This window comes from Microtus oregoni, unplaced genomic scaffold (genome assembly GCF_018167655.1).
Source record: "Microtus oregoni isolate MIOR12 unplaced genomic scaffold, Mior012 000002F_ref0000024, whole genome shotgun sequence".
NCBI classification, from domain to species: Eukaryota; Metazoa; Chordata; class Mammalia; order Rodentia; family Cricetidae; genus Microtus; species Microtus oregoni.
In genome coordinates this window covers 29852510-29874346 of record NW_024543061.1, presented here as the reverse complement: position 1 = coordinate 29874346, position 21837 = coordinate 29852510, and the positions used below count along the sequence as shown (strand labels likewise).

The following is a 21837-nucleotide window of genomic DNA, read 5'->3' as shown; positions in this document are numbered from 1 at the left end:
ACTAGCTGCAACCCTGAAGGACTTAACTAAAGGCAGAATAAATACATTGTTAACTGAGGTGCTTAGAATGGAGCATGCTCCTTAGAAGTGCACGAACAAGGAACTGCAAGGCAACTCAGGAGAGCTTACTGCTCCTGAAGCCTGTGAGCTCTCAAGGACTTTCAGGGAGTCATGCCCAACACATTATAATCGAACTTCTGAACACCAACGACAGAGAAAAGCCTTGAAAGAAGCAAGAGAAAGTCAACATATAAGAGAATAGATATTAAAATGTCCAGATTTCTCAAGCCAAGGATGGGACACGATTTCTAAAGGACTTAAAAACAAACAAGGATCTGAAACCTGACACCAGCAAGGAACCAGCAAAGTCAAAACAAGACACTCCCTACATGAAGGAAACAGAACTTGTTGTAGCAGACCTGTTGTTGAAAAGAAAGTTCCCAGAGATGAAGAGCAAATGATACCACAGAGAAACCTGGAGGGCAGGACATTGGTTCAGTAGTAGCTCTTGCCTAGTATGTGCGAGGCCCTGATCCCAGGTCCAGAATCATAGAGGATAGTGGCCAAGAAACCTGGAACCTCAAGAGTCAATGAAGAGAAACACAAAGAGTAAATATCTGGGTATCTGTTGTAGAATATTTTCTTCCCTTTAATAATTTAAAATATGTCACTTTAGAGTGAAGTTTTCACATTGCCTGGCGGTACTTTCAGTGTGCATTTCTATCCCACAGAGGGGCCATCTCCCTCTCTGTGGGAAGGGAAGGTACTTGTAGAAAGATTCCTACACTCTAGAGTAACAACGTGTTAATTCAGAATGGCCAATGTATACAGTTGTATACAATTGTATATAGAGTGTATAATGAGCCTTACAGCAACTACTAAAATATGAACAGAGACATGGGATTATAAACTTCAACATAAATTAAAAATGGAAATTGAAATTATTCACACAGTTTAAAAAAATAGAAAAAGAAAAAAAGAATTTTTAATTAATTAGACTGAACTCCAGCACATTAATACCACAGCAAATATAATAGCCAAACCAAATTTAGAAACTGTAGCCCATCCCTGGTAAATCTAGTTCACTGTGCTTTATAAAAAAATCTCACTAGAAACCACATCTATTTACTTGCATATTGTTTCTGGCCATTCTCTTGTCTGTGGTCTAATTAAATTAACTAAAAGACAAAGATTGGTAAGACTAATAGACTGCATCTAACTATATGCTACCTACAAAAGTCAGATGACACTGGCTGCGGTAGTGCACCCCTGTAACCTCAGCACCCCAAGGCTGGGTCCAGTGGATTGTGATTTTGAAGCTAGCCCGCACTACATGGTGAGACCTTGCCTCAGAAACAAGAAAAGAAATTGAGGTTAAATATAACTGCACCACTGGTCAAAGTCAAAAGATGAACCAGGTATGGTGGAGCACTCCTTTAGTCCCAGCACTCAGGAGTCAGAGGCAGGCGAATCTCTGAGTTCAAGGCCAGCCTGGTCTTACAGAGCAAGTTCTAGGACAGCCATAGAGACACAGAGAAACCTGTCTCAAACAAACAAACAAAACAAAACAAAAAGTCAAAGGATAAACCTGGGAGCAGAGGTGCGTCTCTAATCCCCGCACTTGAGCATGGAGGCAGGAGAACCTGGAATCAGCATCATCCTCAGCTACACAGAGTTGGAAAGACCCTATCTCGAACATGCCAAAGGGAAACGCGCTGAAGAGATGGCTCTGTGAATATATCTAACAACATACGTTGAGAATCTGTGTTTGGGAAGAGCTAAACGAATGAGCTAGAAGAGCTGAAGTGATTTTCATACCAGAAGAACAGAGTGAGTGTGTTCATTGTTCAATTTGAAGACTCAGTGTAAAGATAGCCATTAACATAGTATGGGAGTGCTGACAGGGAGTGTGTTAGTCAGGGTTTCTGTTGTTGCAGCAAAACACCATGACCAAAAAGGCTGGGGAGGAAAGACTTTGTTTGGCTTACACTTCAGCATTTCTGGTATCACTGAAGGAAGTCAGGCAGGAACCTGGAGGCAGCTGATGCAGAGGCCATGGAGGAGTGCTGCTTACTGGCTTGTTCCCGTGGCTTGCTCAGCCTGCTTTCTCATAGAAACCTAGACCACCAGCCTAAGGGAGGCACTACCCACAATGGGCTGGGGCTTCCCCCATCAACCACTAAGAAAATGCTTACAGCTGAATGTTAGGGAGGCAATTTCTTAAGTGAGGTTCCCCTTTTTCAGATGACTCCAGCTTGTGTCAAGTAGACATATAATTAGCCAGGACAGGAAGGACACAAAAATGAGTTTTAAAAAATCAAAATCAAGCATCCATAAATGGACCCAAACAAATGTGGCAGATTATTTTGTTTTCCTTTGCTTTGTTTTGATATAGGATCTCATCATGGCCATGCTATTCTGGAACTCGATATATAGACCAGGATAGCCTTGAATTTACAGAGACCCTCCTGCATCTGCCATTCAGGTTCTTGAATTAAAGGCATGCACCACAATCCCTGGCCAGGAAATTGAATTTTAACAAGCATGTAATTGAGCAAAGTAAGGAAAGTGCTCGGAATTGATGTGGGTCACCAATGGTACTTGTTCCCAAGCCTAACAACCTGAGTTTGGTAGGTGATAGAGAACCAACTCCCACCCAACAAATAAGAAACAAAACACTGTAATAAGTAAATAGATATAAGATTTGCACAAACTCTTCCCCAAAGTAGACAAGCAAATCTGAAAAGATGCTCAACTCCATTTCCTTAAGAAAATGTGAATTTTAAGTCGCCATGAGATACTACAAACTATCTGAAAAGCTAAGTATTTTAAGACATTATTTGACAATTAGATCTTGACCTAAGGAGAATGAATGTTAAGCAAAACAGACTCTCACGCATTCCCAGTGAGAATGCAAAATGAAACATCCACTCTGGAAAACAGCAAAGCTAAAATACTCCTACCCTGTCACCTGATGCATGCGTCTGTAGTTACCCCAGAGAGAAGAAAGCTAACACAAAAACTTGTACATGAATATCTTTCAAGTTTGAATTTCAAAAACTGAGCAACTCAAAGGTCCTTAAGGAGATGAACAAAGAAACAAGATGTGGTAAACTATACAGGGGAATTAGCACTCAGCAGCCCAAAGAGCACAGCAGCTGGAGCTACCACAGACAGTTGCGAGCTGCCATGTGGGTGCTAGGCTCCAAACCCAGGTCCGCTGGAAGAGTGACTGCTGAGCCATCCTGCCAGCCCGTTTTGCTATCCCGATGCTTCTATGTGACTTTAATAGAAACTTTCCAGGCTGGACATTGTGGTATTGCCACAGCACCTGGGAGGCAGGGGCAGGTGGATCACTGTGAATTCAAAGCCAGCCTGGTCTACATAGCAAGTTCCAGGCCAGCCAGGACTGTGTGTGTATGAAACCTTGTCTCAAAAACTAAGAACAAAACCTCACCGTATAAATAAAGTTAGAAAAGCTAGGAATGTGTTTAAAGTCTGTTAATGGAATGACAATTGTCCCTTGATCAAAATTTATTTTACAGGTGTATTCTTTCAATTAGATGAAATCCTTAGCCAGTTAAATGCAGGACCAAAGCATGAATGCTGACACACATTCCTATCTGTGTGATCCCTATCTTGTGTGCTCCGTGAGATCACAAAGACCCTGGACAGGCCGTCACCTGCTGACCATGCCTGTCCTGACGGGCCTCTTGCTGCCTCCATCTTCCTGAGCCAGCATCAGTTCATTTGACAGGCAGCTTCCTGGCCACCAGAAGAGCAGGTCACATCCCTGACTGGGCACTGGCCAGAGTAACCTGGACTCCTCATTATTTATTCACACACCCAGGAGGCCAGAGCAACCTGCGCAGTGAGATGGCTCATTCCCGTCTCAGACTCATTCATACACAGGGCAGGACGTAGAGTGCACACAGTGAGATGGACATTGAAATAAGTCGATATCATGATTTTGGTGTGAGCTGCTTCTCAGGCTCCTTTGTGTAAAGACTTGGTCCCTGGCTGCTGGGGCTGGTTTTTTGGGGGGTGGGGGAGAGGCTATGCAACTTTTAGGAAGGAGGCTCTGGATGGAGGAAGAAGGGAACAGGCCTGCTTTCAGCCTGTTTCCTGGTCTGCCTACACATGAGCAGAGCAAGCCACCACTCGCCCACCACCCTGAAGCCGTCTGCCACCATGATGGACTGTGTTCCTTAAAACACTGAGTTCAGAAACAAACAAACCAACAAAAACAAAACTTCCTCCTTAAGATACCTCCTGTCAGGTGTTTGGTCACCGTGGAGACAACAGTAACATGGAACAGAATTGAACAAAGGGAACATAAGTGTGGATGAGGCGAGGGAGGCCCTACATAAACTGGAGGGACATGTCCCTAAGAATATCCCAAAGTTGTGGGATGGATCAGAACTTTCTGTGCACTGCTCTTTCAGAGGACTTGAGTTCAGTTCCCAGGCCCAAAGCCAGGCAGCTCACAATCACTTATAATTCCAGGGGACTCGACATCCTCTTCTGGCCTCTGTGGGCACTGTTCATACCCACACGCAGACAGATACACATAAACATAATTAAAAATAAAAAATAAATGTACAAAGTTTTTAAATAGTGACACTGTTCCTATAATAACACACCAACAAGTTGGCATTTCTCTGATGGGTCAGTCAGTGGAGAACAGTGTACAGTTCCCAAACACCGTTTTCAGTTTTCTGATTGTATTAAAGAGTGAATTGAGATGAAAATGGTCCCTGATGTTTCCACCTCCCAGAGTGCAGAGCACACCCTAAAGAAACATTGGGGTGCATCCCAGGACAGTCTGCCACATATGTGGACTTTCATTAACTTATTCACCCCAAGCTCATGTGCACATTTCATTTCCTCCCTGGTAGAGCTGAGCCCTTTTTTTCTGTAGACCATGTTCTTGAACCACTGGCTGCTGGAGCAGTGGTCACGGCTTGCTGGCCCCTCAGGGAATGTGATGCTGCTGTGTGTGGTGCATCTATTTTGGGGGAATAGCTGCATTGAAAAGAGCTGACATGGGGTTCAGCCTCCTGTTCCTTTTCCTTGTTAGTGTGCTGATATTTCATCCTAAGTAGGTCAACTCAAATACCATCCCCTTTTCCTTATTCTCCAAGCCCTGAGCTTAGAAGAGTACCAAGAGTGACACCAAGAGGACAAACCAAGCCAACCTGGTGGAAATGGTGACAACCTGCAGTCACAAAGAAGGGTGTGGCAGTGCAGCCTCTTTCTGAGGAGAAGCCTGTCTGGTTATCATCCTTTTATGATTAATACAGTGATCTTCACTCCATGCCAATGAAATAACAGACTCGTAGAAAAACTGGCAACATACACATGGTTTTAAGAAACAACTTGAAGTTTCTGTGCTGTGGTAGTATGCAGTATGGGGAGATGTAAAATAATACTTTTTTTATACAGCTAATGTGAAAGCATTACTAACTTAAGGGCTTGAATTTGCTTTTTAAAATAAAATAAAAAATCCTTAAAAAAAAAAAACTTGAAGGCTGGGTGATGGTGATGCACATGCCTTTAATCCCAGCATTCAGAAGGCAGAGACAGGTGGATCTCCAGTTTGAGGCCAGTCTGGTCTACAGAGCCAGTTCTGGGACAGGAAGCATCTTAGGAAGCATTGTCTCAAAAAAAAAAAAAAACAAAAAAAAAACAGACAAAAGGAGAGAGAGAGAGAGAGAGAGAGAGAGAGAGAGAACACAAAATGGGCGAGCAAACTGAGGAAATGAATCCAGAAAAGACAACTGACTGCAGTTTTAAGAGGTCTGCCTACATTCATTTGAAGGAAAACGTGAAGCCCCTCTTCCCAATAAAACAAAAGAAAAGGAGGACTTGAGTGTGGCCTTGCTAAAAAGCACATTCAAGAGCGCCACCGTGTGAAGGAGCAGTTACTTTATCTTGTAGGAGGAACAAACTGACTACAGCTGTGCTAGACTCCTCTCCTAGTCTTGCTGAGGCGGTGCATGCTCCCTCCTCCTGCACCCTTGTCCTGCAGCCCAGGCTTGGACCCAGGCATCCTCTCCTGTCTGCCACTAAGAAGGGGACACAGCCATGAGAGCAAGGGGCAGTGCTGACCCCAGCTCCCCACAGTCTTTGAGCTGCTGTCATCTCAACAGACCCCACCCTGCCACAGGCTGCCAAATTGTTTCTGTCACCACCACAACCCTGATGAACAAACATAGCCCTTTTGCAGTTAGCACAGCTTTGAAATATGGAAAGCAGGAACTATGGGAAACAGTAGGATAACTCCTTTAAAACGCATGGACTCAAAGATGCCTTTCTCAGAAACCCAGAAACCAAGTTGCTAGAAACTAGAGCAAAAAGATTCAGATTTTAGCTCTCCAACAAGACTGTTAATACCCACATGTGCCTATTTTAGTTTTTAGTTTAAGCTATTAACAATTAAAATTTAAAAAATCAGATCCTCAGTTTCACTAGCAATAATCCAAAGTGCTCAACATCACACGTGCATGCCTGTGTTGGCCAGCACGGTTAGAGTGTGTCCCTCAGCACAGAAAGTCCCTTGTGGAGTACTGCAGCAAAGACAAGAACTAGAATCAGCTTAATTCATAGAAATGTAGAAGCTCTGGCATGGGCACACACCTTTAGTCCTAGCACTTGGGAGGCAGAGGCACTGGGATTTCTATGAGTTTGGGACCAACATGATTTACATAGCAAGTTCGAGACCTGCTGGAACTATACCCTCTCGAAACAAAAATATAAGCCCCCTACAGTAAACAAATAAGGAATACATTCTTGTTGGATACTTTAAGAATATACATATTAGAGGCTGGAGAGATGGCTCGGCAGTTCAGAGCACTGGCTGTCCTTCCAGAGGACCTGGGTTCAATGCCTAGCACCCACATGACAGCTCACAACTGTCTGTATCTCCTGTTTCGGGGATCTGACACCTTCACACCAATACACATAAGATAAATTTTTTAAAAAGATAAATTTAAAAAAGATAAATATTTTAAAAAAGAATATAGATGTTAACCAACTGTAAATAGAGCAAAGAAAATTTCAATGTATTTTTCAGAGTAGAAGTTATAGAAACCAGTTACCTGTCCACAATGCAATTAACTTAAAATTTTTTAAAGCTATTTAGATAACTTAGGGGCTAATAAAGCTTGTCCTTAGATCAAAATCACTGGTGACAACTTATGCTGGAGAGGTTGTAGGTTAACGGGAACACTACTGCATTGCTGGTGGGAATGCAAGATGGTACAGCCCCTTTAGATGTCAGTGTGGCAATTTCTCAGAAAATTGGGAAACAACCTTCCCCAAGACCCAGCAATATACCCACTGGGTATATTCCAAAGGATGCTCAATCGTGCCACAAGGACATGTGCTCAACTATGTTCATAGCAGCATTGTTTGTCATAGCCAGAACCTGGAAACAACCTAAATGCCCCTTGACCGAAGAATGGATAAGGAAAATGTGGTCTATTTACACAATGGAGTACTACACAGCAGAAAAAAATATAATGTCATCTTGAATTTTGCAGGCAAATGGATGGAGCTGGAAAACATCATTTTGAGTGAGGTAACCCAGACCCAGAAAGACAATTATCACATGTATTCACTCATAGGTGGTTTTTAAACATAAAGCAAAGAAAACCAGCCCACAAATCACAATCCCAGAGAACCTAGACAACAATGAAGACCCTAAGAGAGACTTACATAGATCTAATCTACATGGGAAGTAGAAAAAGACAAGATCTCCTGGGTAAATTGGAAGCATGGGGAGCTTGGGAGAGGGTTGAAGGGGAGTGGAAAGACATGGAGAGGAGCAGAGAAAAAACTCTAATAATAATTAAAAAAAAAAAAAAAAAGCTTGTCCTTGTCTCCAAGACAGACAACCTGAGTGCAATCCCTGGAACCCACATGGTGGCAGGAGAGAGTCAGCTCCTCATAAACAATAGATATATTTTGTTTTACGTTTTTTATTATCAAAGGATAGACAAACACTAATATATTCATACTTACAAGTCAGCTTTTTTTGCAACAGGTTCTCAGTGTGTAGCTCTGTCTTGAAACTCAGGATGTAGATAAGGCTGGCCTTGAACTCAGAGATCTGCCTTCCTCTGCCTCCTGAGCGCTGGGATTAAAGGTGCATACCAGCATACCAGCATGCCTCACTATTAGCTTAATTTTCTTAATTTCTGAGACAGGGTTTCTTTGGGTAGCCTCTGCTGTCCTGAAACTCGCTCTGTAGACCAGGTTGGCCTCAAACTCAAGATAAATCTGCCTCCCGAGAGCTGGGATTAAAAGCAATCAGCTTAATTCTTTAAAGATTTATTATATGTGTACGTGTATGTATATGCATGCATGCAGTGTGTGTGTGTGTGTGTGTGTGTGTGTGTGTGTGTGTGTCTGTGTGTGTGCGCACGCACGCACACGCACGCGCGCACGCAATACCCATAGAGGCAAGAAGAGGGCATCAGATCCCCTGGAGCTGAAGTTAAAAGCAGTTGTGAGCCACCAACTTGGTAGTAGGAACTAAACTTGGGTCCTCTGCAAGAGTATACACTCATAACTGCTGAGCCATCTCTCCAGCCCTCCACTGGAAAATCTTAAACATTCTAAACAAGCCTTGAGTTAAAACTGTATTCACTTTGAAATGACAGACTGGAGAAATCTGAATGGTACCAGGGACCTTCTCGATGGTGGTAGAGCCCTCAGGGGGTACACTTGAAGGCATACATGAGAGGACATGAAAGATCCGAGTGAGTGAATCCAGCACCCATGTCAGGGGACAGAGAAGGACCTGGCTGCAGAGAGAACAAGAGAAGTCTCAGAAACAGGTTTCAGCTTGGTGCAAATGATTCTGTCACACTTCTGAAAGTTCTTGATTTGAGGTCAGAAGTCCGATGTGATTTCCTGCTTTCCATGTGGCGAGTGCATTCACTGGGGTTTCACAAAGATAATAAGCCTCCCCGATTCCCAAGACTGAGAAGTACATCTAATTGGCTTCTAATTGGGGTCTCTGCTGTAAGCCCTTCCCAATTAGATCTGAAATTGTAGTATATAAATTCAATGAAAATCATACTAATGCTTTCTGGGATTACCCCAAGGGCTTCATGCATGCCAGGCAGTTGCTCTACCACGCCTCCCCGCCCCCCCCCCCCTTTTTTTTTTACATTTTACTAGGAGACAGGGTCTCACTAAATTGACCAGGCTGGCCTTAAACAATACAGTTGCCTTGAAGTAGAAAAGACCAATGATTAGATAGTGATTGATTCATTCATTTAGAGATTTACTTAAAGCCCTGCTTGTGTGGCTTATTTGCCAAGCACGACGTCACTTGCTGCCTGGAACACAGTGACCTGGAGGAATAGCTCAAGCAATGGTCCTTGCCGCTGACCGCCTGCTGACTGCCGTGTACCCTTTTGTGAAATCCCGCGTGCTTGTCCACTCTACCTCATGGTTTTAGAGAATGAAATGAGAATACACTGGACCATCATCAGAGTCTTTCAGGGGATGTCCTGGCTGCGGTCCACCGGTAGCATCTCCTCTCTTCCATCCCACTGGTGTCAGAGTGTCCATTTCAGAAAGATTCCCCTCACAGTCTACTCCAATAGCCACATCGCCCAGTTTATCTCTTTTATTTTTCAGTTTGTAGTTTTTATTTGTGCTCTAAATATACTTTTATTTTCCTTCTCTTTTGCTTTGTCCAAAGTGCTTCTAAAGAAACGTAAGCATCAGGCCATTCCATTCACCGACGCTTTAGCAGCTGTCCTTTACGGGTAGATGTATGAACTCGCCCCACGCTACCACTGCACCTAACGACCACCAGTGTTGCTGTCTATCAGTGAGGCCCGGTCCACACCAGATCCCTGTTCCATGTGTTTGTTCACATCCCGATCCTGCTGTTTGCTCTTTGATCGTGAAATCTGAATTCGGTTGCGTTCTGGGCAGGTATACACCTTCTATGACTTCTGCTGTATTGAGATTTTTTTTTTTGTCCTAACCTTGTCATTGTTAGTTAATGTGAACACTCTAGAAATGTTCCGGTGCGTGCATCCTTTTATTCTTTTGGCACAGGGTTCTGGTTTCTGTGATTAAACTAACTGATCATGCTTTGTAGACCCCTCAGAACAGTGCTGCACGGTGGAGTTTTGTTTGCCAAGGGCTGTAGAACTTTCGGCGAGTTGATTAGCTTGCCTGAACCTATTACCTTCACTATTAATGGAAAAAATGGTGAATGTTCCTTAGAGGGTTGTTCAAAAGGCCAGTTGATTTTCTCAACAGTTATTAATGTCAATTAAATAGTCATTTTATTAACACCAGACAACCTTGCACAAATGAAAGTGTTTGTCCTCATCTGAATTTAGTCTTGTGATTATTTTTGGTTTTTTAGTTTTTTTTAAGACAAGTCTTGCTCTGCCTAGGCTGGTACTGAACTTCAAGGCTGCAGTGATCCTCCTGCCTCATTCTCTATACCACTGTGTCCTGGCTAGCTTTAAGTCAATTTGACATAAGCTAGAGTTATCCGAAAGGAGGGGATCTCAATTGAGCATATGCCTCCATAAGATCTGGCTGTGGGACATTGTCTTAATTAGTGATGGGGGTGCCCCAGCCCATTGTGGGTGGTGCCATCCCTGAGTTTGTGGTTCTGGGTTCTATAGGAGAGCAGGCTGAACAAGCCTTGAGGAATAAGTCAATAAGCAGCACCCAATCATGGCCTCTGCATCAGTTCCTGCCTCCAGGTTCCTGCCTTTTTGAGTTTCTGTCCTGACTTCCTTCTATGATGAACAGTGATATAGAAGTGTAAGCCATATAAAGCATTTCCTCTACAAGTTTTTTTTTTGTTGTTGTTGTTGATGGTGTTTTGTTCCAGCTAGAGAAACCCTAACTAAGATACATTGCATCCAGCTTCTCATTATTTTCATCAGGACAACTTTTAAGTTAATTATTTGAACCCCAAATCCCTCCAATTTAAAAATATTATTTAGATGTTCTCAAGATAGTAAACAAAAAGCATCAGAAATACAGAGAGAGAGAGAGAGAGAGAGAGAGAGAGAGAGAGAGAGAGAGAGAGAGAAATGGGAAGCCGGTGGTCACTGGAATGCAGAAATTCTCTACCCCCAAGCCTGACAAAACAAACCCCAGATCTCAAGATATCCATGACCACTGAGCAATCTCAGTAAACATGAAAGTGGGGAGCACTGGGACCTTGTGGAGATCTGACTACACTGACAAACAAGGAAGACATCAACCAGCAAGAGAAGATGACTGTGAAACTTGCATCCCTGCTTTCTCTATGAAGAAATAAGAGAAGACAGCCAAACATGGTGGCCTGGGCCTGTAATCTCAGTACCTGGAGGCTGAGGCAGAAGAGGGCCTTGAGTTTAAGACCGACCTGGGCTACACAATACCAGTTCAGTCAGAGCTGTGTCACACACACACACACACACACACACACACACACACACACACAATGAGAAGATGAAAGAATTCATGAAATAAAGCATTGAAAGATGATGTCAGCATGGTTGAAAGGAGAAAATATACTAAAGTACAAAGGAAAGGTCAGGGCACCTGTATTGAAGGTACCTGTAGACCCAGACCTCTTGCTGTGTTCTTTCCTATTATTTGAATCTGTAGTGTCCCCATAAGCTGTATGTCAAAGGCTTGCTCTTTTGTTTGGTGATGTTGGGAGGCGCTTAAGCCTCTAGGATGTATAAGGCCTAATGGTGCATCTTTTAGTCATTGGGTTGCAGCCTTCCCAGATCTCCAGGAACCTTGGAGGGGACTGTGAGGCCCTGCCTCCCCAGATCCCCAGCCGCCATAAAGGGAGCAGCTTCTTCTACCATGTGCTCCTACTGTGATGTGCATCGCCATCAGCACCAGTCCCAGAATAATGGGGCCAATAAACCATGGTCAAATCCTCAAATCCTGAGAGCAAAGTAAACCTTTATTCTTTATAAAGTATTTGCCTTGGGCCTTTTGTCATGGTGCTAAAGTTGACTAACAACCCTAATGACTATTCTGCATGGTTTTTGGTATGGTAGCAGTGGGAATAAGAGATGCAGACAAAGCTTTTGTAGGGCTCCATCTCGAGGCTGAGGAGTTAGCACCAGCCCGGAGAAGATCAAGCTGCTCCTCAAACAAGGGGAGATGCAGGCCTTTATGGCTTCTGGAGGACATCAGGTACTTACGGGAACAAGGATGGGGTAAAAACTAAAGGAGTCTGGATGCTTAAGCTGCTGGGTCCATAAGCTCAACTATAGTAGGTGATTAGTAACCTCCAGATCTCTGAAAGTACCTCGGTTGATGTTCTACAGCCACCCACATTATACATGCTCTATACAGCCACCCACACCATAGGTGTTATATAGTCACCCATGTCATAGGTGTTCTATACAGTCACCCACGTTGTAGGTGTTCTGTACAGCACACCTAGTGGAAAACTAAGACATATCACTCATCTGTGTGACCCCCAAAATAATGATTTTTAATCATCTAAAGACAAGTACATGTGGAGGGTTTGTTCAGATTTTCTTTCAGCAACCACCTATTTCTCTGTTGCCATCCCTGGCAGTGCAGATTCCGGAAATGCTCAAGTCCGTATATGACAACAGTCTGTGTAGTTTACACACATCTGGAAACCTTACACCAGGACTTCTTAAACTTTTTCACTTGCACCCATTTTCACCAGAGAATTTACATGACCCTAGGTACAGATACATAAAAACATAAAAAAGGTACACAAGTCAAAATTTGCCCACAGTGTAACACAAAACAACCCCAAAATACTCATGGATTTGAGTATTATATGCTTAGGAACAGCAGTAGGGAAATAGTAAAAGTCTTTGTGATCCAAATTAAACAACTGTGTTTCTATAAGAGCAGAAATTTGAGGCTGGAGCGTCGGTTCAGTGGTTGAGTACTTGTGCTCTCGCTGAAGGCCTGGGTCTGAGTTCCAGAACACACAGGGCCCCTCAGAATCATCTGTATCTTTAGGTCCAGGGGATCTGATCCCCTCTTCTAACCCCCACAGGCACCTGGCACATGTGTAGTGCACAATGTACATAAAATAAATCTTTAAAAATTAGAAAAAGAGCAGAAATTTTGTGTGTTTAATAAAAGCAGTGAAGTTTCTGCAAATGGTGACACACACCTTTAATTTCAGTACTCAAGAGGCAGAGGCAAGAGGATCTCTGTGAGTTTGAGACCAGCTAGTCTACAAAGTGAGTTCCAGGACAGCCAGGGCTTGGAACAACATAGAGAGATCATGATGATGATGATGATGATGATGATGATAAAGGAAAAGGAAAGAAAACTAGAAAAAAATAAAAAACAAGATTAACAAAACAAACTGGGTGGTGGTGGCACACGCCTTTAATCCCAGCACTCGGGAGGCAGAGGCAGGTGGATCTCTGAGTTTAAGGCCAGCCTGGTCTACAAGAGCTAGTTCCAGGACAGGCTCTAAAACTACAGAGAAACCCTGTCTCAAAAGACACCAAAAGAAAAAAAAAGATTAGCAAAACAAAAGCCCTGCAGTTCCTAACATATAGTGCATAGGTTTGAATCCAAGCCGAGGTGTTTAGAGCACCGTGGTGTGATGAGCACAGAGCAATTGTTGGTGCTGCGTGTTTAGAATCAGGACGGCCTTGAGGTCACAGTGCCACACAGGTGAGCACTGCCAGAAATCCTCCGGTGCAATGCGCATTTGATGTTGAACTAATTTTTAGTCCTTGGGCATTTATAAAATGTTTGCTGTTGACAAAGTTTTCACAGCTGGCACGTATGGAGTCATGACCCACAGTCTGCTTCTACATTTTGTGTATGAGCTAGCACATTATCACAGCTATGCAAACGGTTCTCTCTTTGTGTTTCGAGACAAGGTTTCTCTGTGCAACCCTGGCTATCCTGGAGCTTACTCTGTAGACCAGGCTGGCCTTGAACTCAAGAAATCTGCCTGCCTCTGCCTCCTGAGTGCTGTGATTAAAGGTGTGTGCCACACTGCCTGACTGCAAATGGTCCTTACAAGAGGACAAACTGCATGCTCACACAGATGTAGGCGCCTTTGCCTATTTTACATCCAGGGCTGGTCAAGTTCACAGATGCGGAATCAGTGGACACAGAGGGCCAATGTGTTCATAGTCAGCTGTCTTTGGCGTTTGCCGGGCACTTGAGGATCACCTATGATGTGACGCTGCAGTCCATCCTCCGAGGACATTACAAAGAATGAAAAGAGGCACAAGGCAATGGGGTTCAAATATAAAACCTAGAGACAAATAAATAAAATATCACTTTAAAGCAATGATACATTGTTCCAAGTTGACCAAATCTGTCTGCCCTCGCTTCTGCGTTAGTTAAGCTCTTTCAATGTAAGCCACACATATGCCCTCAAGTGTCTTTGTGCATTGGGTTGGAAGGATGCCTGAGCACAAAGATCCGCAGATGAAAACCAGAACCCCTCTGGCCTCAGAACAGACTAGCACAATTCCTCTGTGTTCCAAGCACATCAGAGAGGCCTAGGCCAGTGCTTTCCGGATTTCAGCTCTGTGCCCCTCACTCAGACATATCGCCTCTCCCTGTGCTGACCTCTGCTTGGTGTGCTTCAGCCTTCTGATCAGCTCAGTCTTCGGTTCAGTACTGCACCTGGGAGCATCTCCAGCCGGGCCCCATCCACAAGCAGGCCTGAGTGAGAAGCGGGGGTATGCCTGCCTGCCTGCCTGGACTCTCCACCCCGGGAGAGTTGAGGCTCCACAGAGCTTGTGCTAAGTACATTCCTCCTGAAGGTTTCTGGATTTCATTTTTTTCTGGCTTCGACGTAATCCAGACGTAAACCTTCTAACCTTGATGTACACCAGGGGTCAGCGACTTTTCTTAAAGGGCCAAGTAGCAGAATCTAGGTGATGACCTTCTGAAGTCTTAGTCACACGAGTTGGCCTTTCCCTCCAGGTTAAAATCTCAGGAAGAATGAATACAGTTGACCCAGCCCACTTCCTGCATCAGTCCTTGGTGCCCAGGCTGCAAATTATTTCTCTGTACCCTTGAATCCATACCCACCTGCTGGCCAGAACGGGTATCAGGCTAAAGTTCTGTTAAAGAGGTTTCCTTGTATGTAGAAAGAACTTTTTTCTAAGAAAAGCTGTAGTTTCTTTCCTTAAAAGATTTTACTATTCTAAAAATGACATTTTATTTATAAGACAGCTGTGTAAAATTGTTTGTATTTTACATGAAAACATTTAGAAGAAACAAAGTTGGTATTTTTACCCAAAAAAGGAATAAGAGATAGATATTTTAAATATCTTTACATAATTAAGGAATATAGAAAAATAAATATGAAAATATCAGGGGAATGAAGAGATGTATCAGCAATTAAGAACACTGCTGCTCTTGCAGAGGACCTGAGTTCAGTTTCCAGCACCCCAAAGAACATTTCATAACTACCTGGGGTTCTGATGGTTTCGTCTAGGCTCTGTGGGTACGTGCACACACATATACATAAAGATAAATTATTAAAAATTGACAAAATAAAGAACCTAGACAGTAGTAGGCACCTGATCTTTGAAAAGGAAGCCTAGCCTGAGCTCTCATGCCTTCCTTCTGCTGCCTGACCACCTAGTATCTTCTCACTGAACGGTGTACCTGGTCTCCTGCCTCTGGACACTTACACTAGGCTCTTTCCCTCCCATAGTTCCTCCTGGCATGGCACGCCTGGCTGACCGTCACATGACGTACCAAGCAGGACATCCATCCCCGCACGGCAGCCCTTGTCCACTTGCCAAGTCTGGTTGCCCCTCTCTTCTTCCTGCAAAAGCTCCTGCCAGGCAGACCCCTCCAGAAAACCCCTCTGGAAAGCACTGTGACCTCTCATTGCAGGATTGTGAACCCCTGCTCTTTCTCAGTCCAGGAACACTGGGGCATCTGTGACAGGTCTTCTAAAACCCAGCCCACATCTTCCTCAAGCCTAAGTTCTCAAGCTGCCCAGGGTTCTCACGCTGTCTGCTTCCTGCCCACATCCTGTCTGAGTGTCAGTATCTGTCCACCAACCTGTGCAGAGAAGGTGATGGCTGGGTCAAGGTCACACTACTCAGGCTGTGCTCCCCCTTGTGTGTTGTTGGTTGTTTATTCTTTTCTCTTTTGACTCTTTAGCTCTTACTCTTTGGGGGCCTGCCACCCAGCTCCCAAATAAAACATACACACAGAGTCTTATTACTTATGAATGTCCAGCCTCAGCTTGGCTCGTTCCTAGCCAGTTTTTCTTATCCTAAATTATCCCATCTACCTTTTGCCTTGAGATTTTATCTTTCTCTATTTCTGTATCTTTTCTTATTTCTCCGTGGCTTGCTGTGTAGCTAGGTAACTGAGCCCTGATGTCTTCCCCTCCTTGTTCTGTCTTGTTCCTTCTTTCCTTTTGCTCCTATATCTTCTTTCTATTTATTCTCTCTGCCTGCCAACCCTGCCTATCCTTTCTCTTCCTTTGCTATCGGCCATTCAGCTTGTTATTAGACCAATCAGGTGTTTTAGGCAGGCACAGCAACACAGCTTCACAGAGTTAAACAAATGCAACAAAAAATGCAACACATCTTTGCACCATTAAACAAATGTTCCACAGCATAAACAAATATAATATTCTACAACACTTGTGCATACAGAAATCAAGACAGCGCCACAGCATTGAAACATCCTTCCAACATGAGACAGTGGTGTAGTCTGGCAATGCTTGAATACTTTTTAAAGATATTTTTATTTTCATTTTCTGTGTATGTGTGAGTGTCTGCCTCTGTGTACATGTACTATGTGTGTATGGTGTCCCAGGAGGCCAGAAAAGGATGTCAGATCCTCTGGAACTGGAGTTACAGGTGGTTGTGAGCTGCCCGTGTGGGTACTGGGAATTGAACTTGGGTCCTCTGCAAGAGCAACAGGTGCTTTTAACTGCTGAGCCATCTCTCCAGCCGTGCTGAGACAATGTTTTAATGTGAGCTGCATGATAGCCTTCTTTAAATTCTTAAATATCAGGACACATACTTCCACTGTCCTAAAGTACCTTATTCAGTGGTTTGTTGATTAACCCTTGGCCCTCGAAGAGGATGCAGTCAGAGTGGTCACAGCCTCTGAGATTAACATACCAAGTGTTTTTTGTTTGTTTATTTGTTTATCTTCCTCTATTGCTGTCTTTCAGATCGCCATGAGGTTATCTCCAAAGAAATTTTGGAGCTGGACCCTTGGGAGAACCAGTGGAACGTTGTCGCCATCAATGTCCTCATGCATGACAGCTATGACGTCTGCCTGGTAGCTAGGATGAACCCCCGAGACCTCATCCCACCACCTTCAGATCTGATCGATGAGGGTGGTGACCACCGAGGGCAAAGATGAGGGTCGCGCAGCTGGAGGGGCCATAGCCTGGCAGCCAGGTCTCCAAATGCACGAGCCAGCATACTGTGTGGTGCTGATGTTCTCATTGCATGCAGAGCGGCCGCTGTGTAAAGCTGCACTGAGCCGTGCAGGGCTGGCAGTACAGGGTCTTCCCTTAGAGGCATCCCAGTCTAATAGAGTAGATAGGGTGGTGATGAGGTTCATGAGAGTGGGGCAAGGAGTCCAAGGAAGGCAGCGCCTCCTCTGCTGGGGGCTCAGGAATACGGCCAAGCAGTCCCATGGGTGCTTTTGATGATGACATCCTGGGAGAGGCCAGTCAAAGGCCCTAAAGTAGGAAAGCTGGTGCCCGTCTGTGGCATCTAGTCTAGCCTGGTCACATGGCTTGCACACAAGATTTGTCCCTGAGAGTAGAAAGCTTATAACTAGGCGACCAGTGCCTGAAAGAGGAAGGAGCATAGGTCTAGGCCTGGATAGAGGAGCCATCTTTCTTGGGGTTTTGCCCTAACTTAGTCTGTCTGTTAGAACTGCCCTGACCTACAGCAACAGTGCCCACTATGGGCCAAATGTTCGTACCTGAGCCCAGCTCTGTTTGGACCATGGGCCACAGTGAGCAGAGCATTCCTGGACACAGGAATTGGGGCTAGTCCTGCATGTCTAGACTGAACCTGCCCAGAGCCTTGGCCCAGCTCTCAGCTGTACAGGACCATCCTCAGGTTGACTGAACAGAGCAGGTCTAAACATGGGGGCCCAGGCTCTAGTGAGGAGAGAAGAGACGCCTATTGCCTCCTTCAGATCCCTCTCCTGGCTGGGAGGGTGAGGTAAAGCCTACTTCAGGGCGAGCAGGGAACAGTGAGCTCTCCCTAGATATGTTAGGGATGATGTGCAAATTACACTTGGAAACCCATCTATTCTGTTTCCATTCATATTTCTGGATGCACAGCAGATCCAGTTGGTGGCTGTTCAACAACTTCACAAGAGCTCCCGTGTAAGCAGAGCGGATGCCCTGGGATCTTCCTGGAGAACAGCAAACCCTGCATGGAGACTGTGTGTGTGTGTGTGTGTGTGTGTGTGTGTGTGTGTGTTTTCTCTCCAGGTTCAACCCCTCCCTGACAGGATAGGCAGGCTCAGTCAAACGGAACCACTTGACCTTGTTTCTGACACCAAGCTGGGAATTCTGGGGGCCCAGCACAGGTGTGCCCCAGAATGCTACACTCTGGGAGGCAGGGACCATGCCTGTCTCTCTAGGGTCACCCCTAAGTCCCTGTTGCATGGGTGGAGTTTGGCGTGATCTGAGCCTGTAGGGGACGTCAAGTTCCAGTGTCCTCATTCTGCCCCCTAGTGGAGGATGGTAAACTGAGGTTTCCTTTTCTGAGGCAAACCAGAGCTGCTCCTCGCATTGGCAGCCAGGATGGGGAGAGGCTTTACTGTGCCTCTGCCCCCCTGACTCCCCTTCCAGAATCCCTGTCCCTGCTCACCACCTCGGCTTGTTAGAAGCGGCCTGTCACCTGGATGGTGGGCTGTAGTGGCTTATCTTCTGAATGCACTGGCCACTTGGCAGCCAGGACCATGGCAGAACTTTTCCAAATCTTGCCTTCCTATACAGAATGGGAAGGGAAAGCCCACATCCTTTACAGGGCTGGTGTGTGGACTGAGTGAGAAAATGCTGAGTGATAGACCGTGTTAAACACAAACACCATGAACAGGCTTTCGCTGCTGGCCTTCTTACTGCCACCATGCATTTCCCAGGACTAGGGGCAGAACAAGTCAGAGCCCAGCCTTAGGGAGTATTAGACTTCAGCGAGAGAAGGGAATGTGTTTCAGTTGTTTCTGATTTCCCCATGCTTGGCTACTTAGCAGTGATGAGGACTCCCTTGGGTCTTCAGCCCCTTGAGAACATAAGTAGACGCCTCCAGGGCATCATGGGAAGTGAGAGTCATCCTGGGCTAGGACACCATCGCTGTCAATGCTACCAGGTATGAGAAGGCAGCTTTGCAAGGAAGCTGCTGGGGAGGACTCAGGAGAGTGGCTGGACTCCCTGGAGCAGTTGTGCCGCAAGCTGGAGGAGAGGCAGGAGCTGGGACTATTCTCAGCCTGATTCCCCACAGGTGCGTCCAAGGTCTGGGATATCTGCTGTGAATTCCCTTTGTTCTGTATCCAGAACCAGAGAACAGGCTTGTGGGCTTTAGTGCTCACTTTCAGCTCAGGGCTTCTTGTCTGACTCTCCTATTTGTGATTCAAAACAACCCGCGCTGCCCTCCCGGAGAACTATTGTTGGAGATTCCATTTGGACAGACCTCCTGTTACTCCTTCACTGTCACTGAAGGGCTTCTGACACTGCATGAAGACCCTTAGAAAATGCCTGCTACTGGGGCCTCTTATCTTTGTGAGGCAGGATTGCTGGGCGCTGAGCGAGGAAACACAATGGGGAAGTAATTTGGATGCCGGGCTGATAAAGGACTGCAGCTGTCAGCCTTACTGACTCAGTTCGTGCTCTGCACGAGGCTGCATTGTTCTCAGGCTGACTTTATAATGAAGAAACGCTCTGACTGCGGACTTATAAAATACATTTTTGCTAATGAACAATTGCCCGCATTTGGTTTTCGTATTGTGGGTGAGTGTGAGTTTCGGTTGAACAAGAATCCCAGGGTCTGGTAAATGTGGTGTTCTCGGAGTGGGGAACATCATGTCAGAGAATGGACATGCAGGACAGAAGCAGGTGGGGCGTTGGGCAAGGGGCAGCATGTGGCCTGCTTCCAGGGCAGTGCAGACTCCGGCCCTTCTCTACACAAAGCAGATGTGCAAACACCGCCCCCCTCTTACCCCCTTGATATAGCCCAAGCTGGCTTCAATTTTGCAATCCTCCTGCCTCTGCTTCCTGAGTGCTGGGATTACAGGTGTGCACCACCACTGCCAGCTATAAAGTTTCATCTCAGTAGGCAAAAATGCCAAGACCCCACATTTCCCATGTTACTCTACAACCTCAGCAGAACAAATTACTATGAATTCAGAGGCTTAAACCAGCTCAGATTTCTCCCCTTACAGTTCTGGAACTCAAGGGCTAAAGTCTTGAGGCTTGGGGCTGTGACTCTTCTGGAGGCTCTTGCCTGTTGTTGCCTCCAGAACTGCTGAGCTCTCTTGTTCTGAGGCCCCTTCCTCCATCTCCAGAACCAGCAACCACATGCCCAGACCTACATCTTCTCTCTTCTTCTCCCACTTTCCAGGACACTATGATGATTTTGGTCCACCTGGATGATTCAGGGGAATTCTTGCAACCTTCAGGCTAGTGGTGACCTTAGTCTCTGCCATGTAACAAAACATAAGCAGGGTCTGGCACAGATGTGGTGTGGTAAGGGGATAGATTTCCTGCCTATCATATCCAAGTCCTTTCTGTTGCCCATACAACAATCATACAAATACGCAAATATTTTATTCCCCCACCTTCTGTTTCTCTGGTCAGGAACCACAGGGAAAATGACAGAGGTATCCATACAGATGCCTTGGCAGCTGCCAGTATATGTCCTAGGACCTTGCTTGCCTGTGAAGACACAAGAGGTCACCTCTACTCCCCAGAAGGCCTCTAGGGGCAGGGATGCACATCCGTGAGGAGCCACCATAGATAAAAACCCATATAGCAGAAGGGGAAAGTGAGAAGAGGGAGCCAGGTCATGACAGCATTGCAGAATACCCAAACTAAATCATCCCAAAAGCTAGCCTTGCCTCTGGGCCTTGCCAGGTTAGTCAACATCTCATGTGAACCATCCTGAGGCTTCTTAACAGTGGCACAGGGAGGAGGGCATCATAAGCAGGAAGTAGGGGATTCGAAGGGCAGGGGAGTCATAAGTTGTCATCTTGTCATCCAGACTCTGGCCGTTGATTGGGCACACAAGGGTTAAGGCATACCTAATCCACCTGGGCATGGGGTTGAGCAAAGGCAGCTGGGCAGTCCAGACACCTGCTGGGAAAGACTCCACTCACTGGAGCCAGTTGCTCCCTCAACAGACCTGTTCCACAGAACGGCCTGAAGGCAGAAACACTCCTCTTGAAAATGGCCAATCAGAAAACAGTGAGAACTCCAGCCAGGGAAGCCGGCAGGTAACTGCAGATCCTACCTCTCACTTCTCTAAATCCAGCCCCCAGTCTCTCCCTCAGCTCTCCAGCGACCATCTGCGGCCTCCTCCTTCCCCTTTCTCCCTTCCCCTCCCACCATCTTGGGTGGGTCACACATCTTCCCCTTCAATCTTCCTTCCCCAAACTCATCACTTTATTCCAGCCCCTACTGCACAGGCATCCCCTGGGAACCCGCCAGCCAACCCTGCCAGAAACCAAGTAGGCCAGCAGAGCAGGGAAGGTGAGCTTCATGTCTTTCCGTTCCCTCCTCATCTCCAGATCCAGTCCCCAGTCTCATCCCCAGCTCTGTAGCAGACTACTTGTAGTAATCTCCCTTCCCTCTCTGCCCCAGCCCCA

The 21837-nt window shown here is 45.6% G+C and overlaps 1 protein-coding gene across 1 annotated transcript in view; it reads left to right on the top strand.

The window, feature by feature from the left end:
- The window catches only part of Kbtbd12 (kelch repeat and BTB domain containing 12), a 75708-nt gene extending 55787 nt beyond the window's left edge, over positions 1–19921 (top strand). The window contains exon 6 of the mRNA XM_041640457.1: positions 17180–19921. Within this exon, the coding sequence (XP_041496391.1) occupies positions 17180–17373 (194 nt within the window). The 3' untranslated portion in view covers positions 17374–19921. The remainder of the gene's footprint in view (positions 1–17179) is intronic.
- The last annotated feature ends 1916 nt before the right edge of the window (positions 19922–21837 follow it).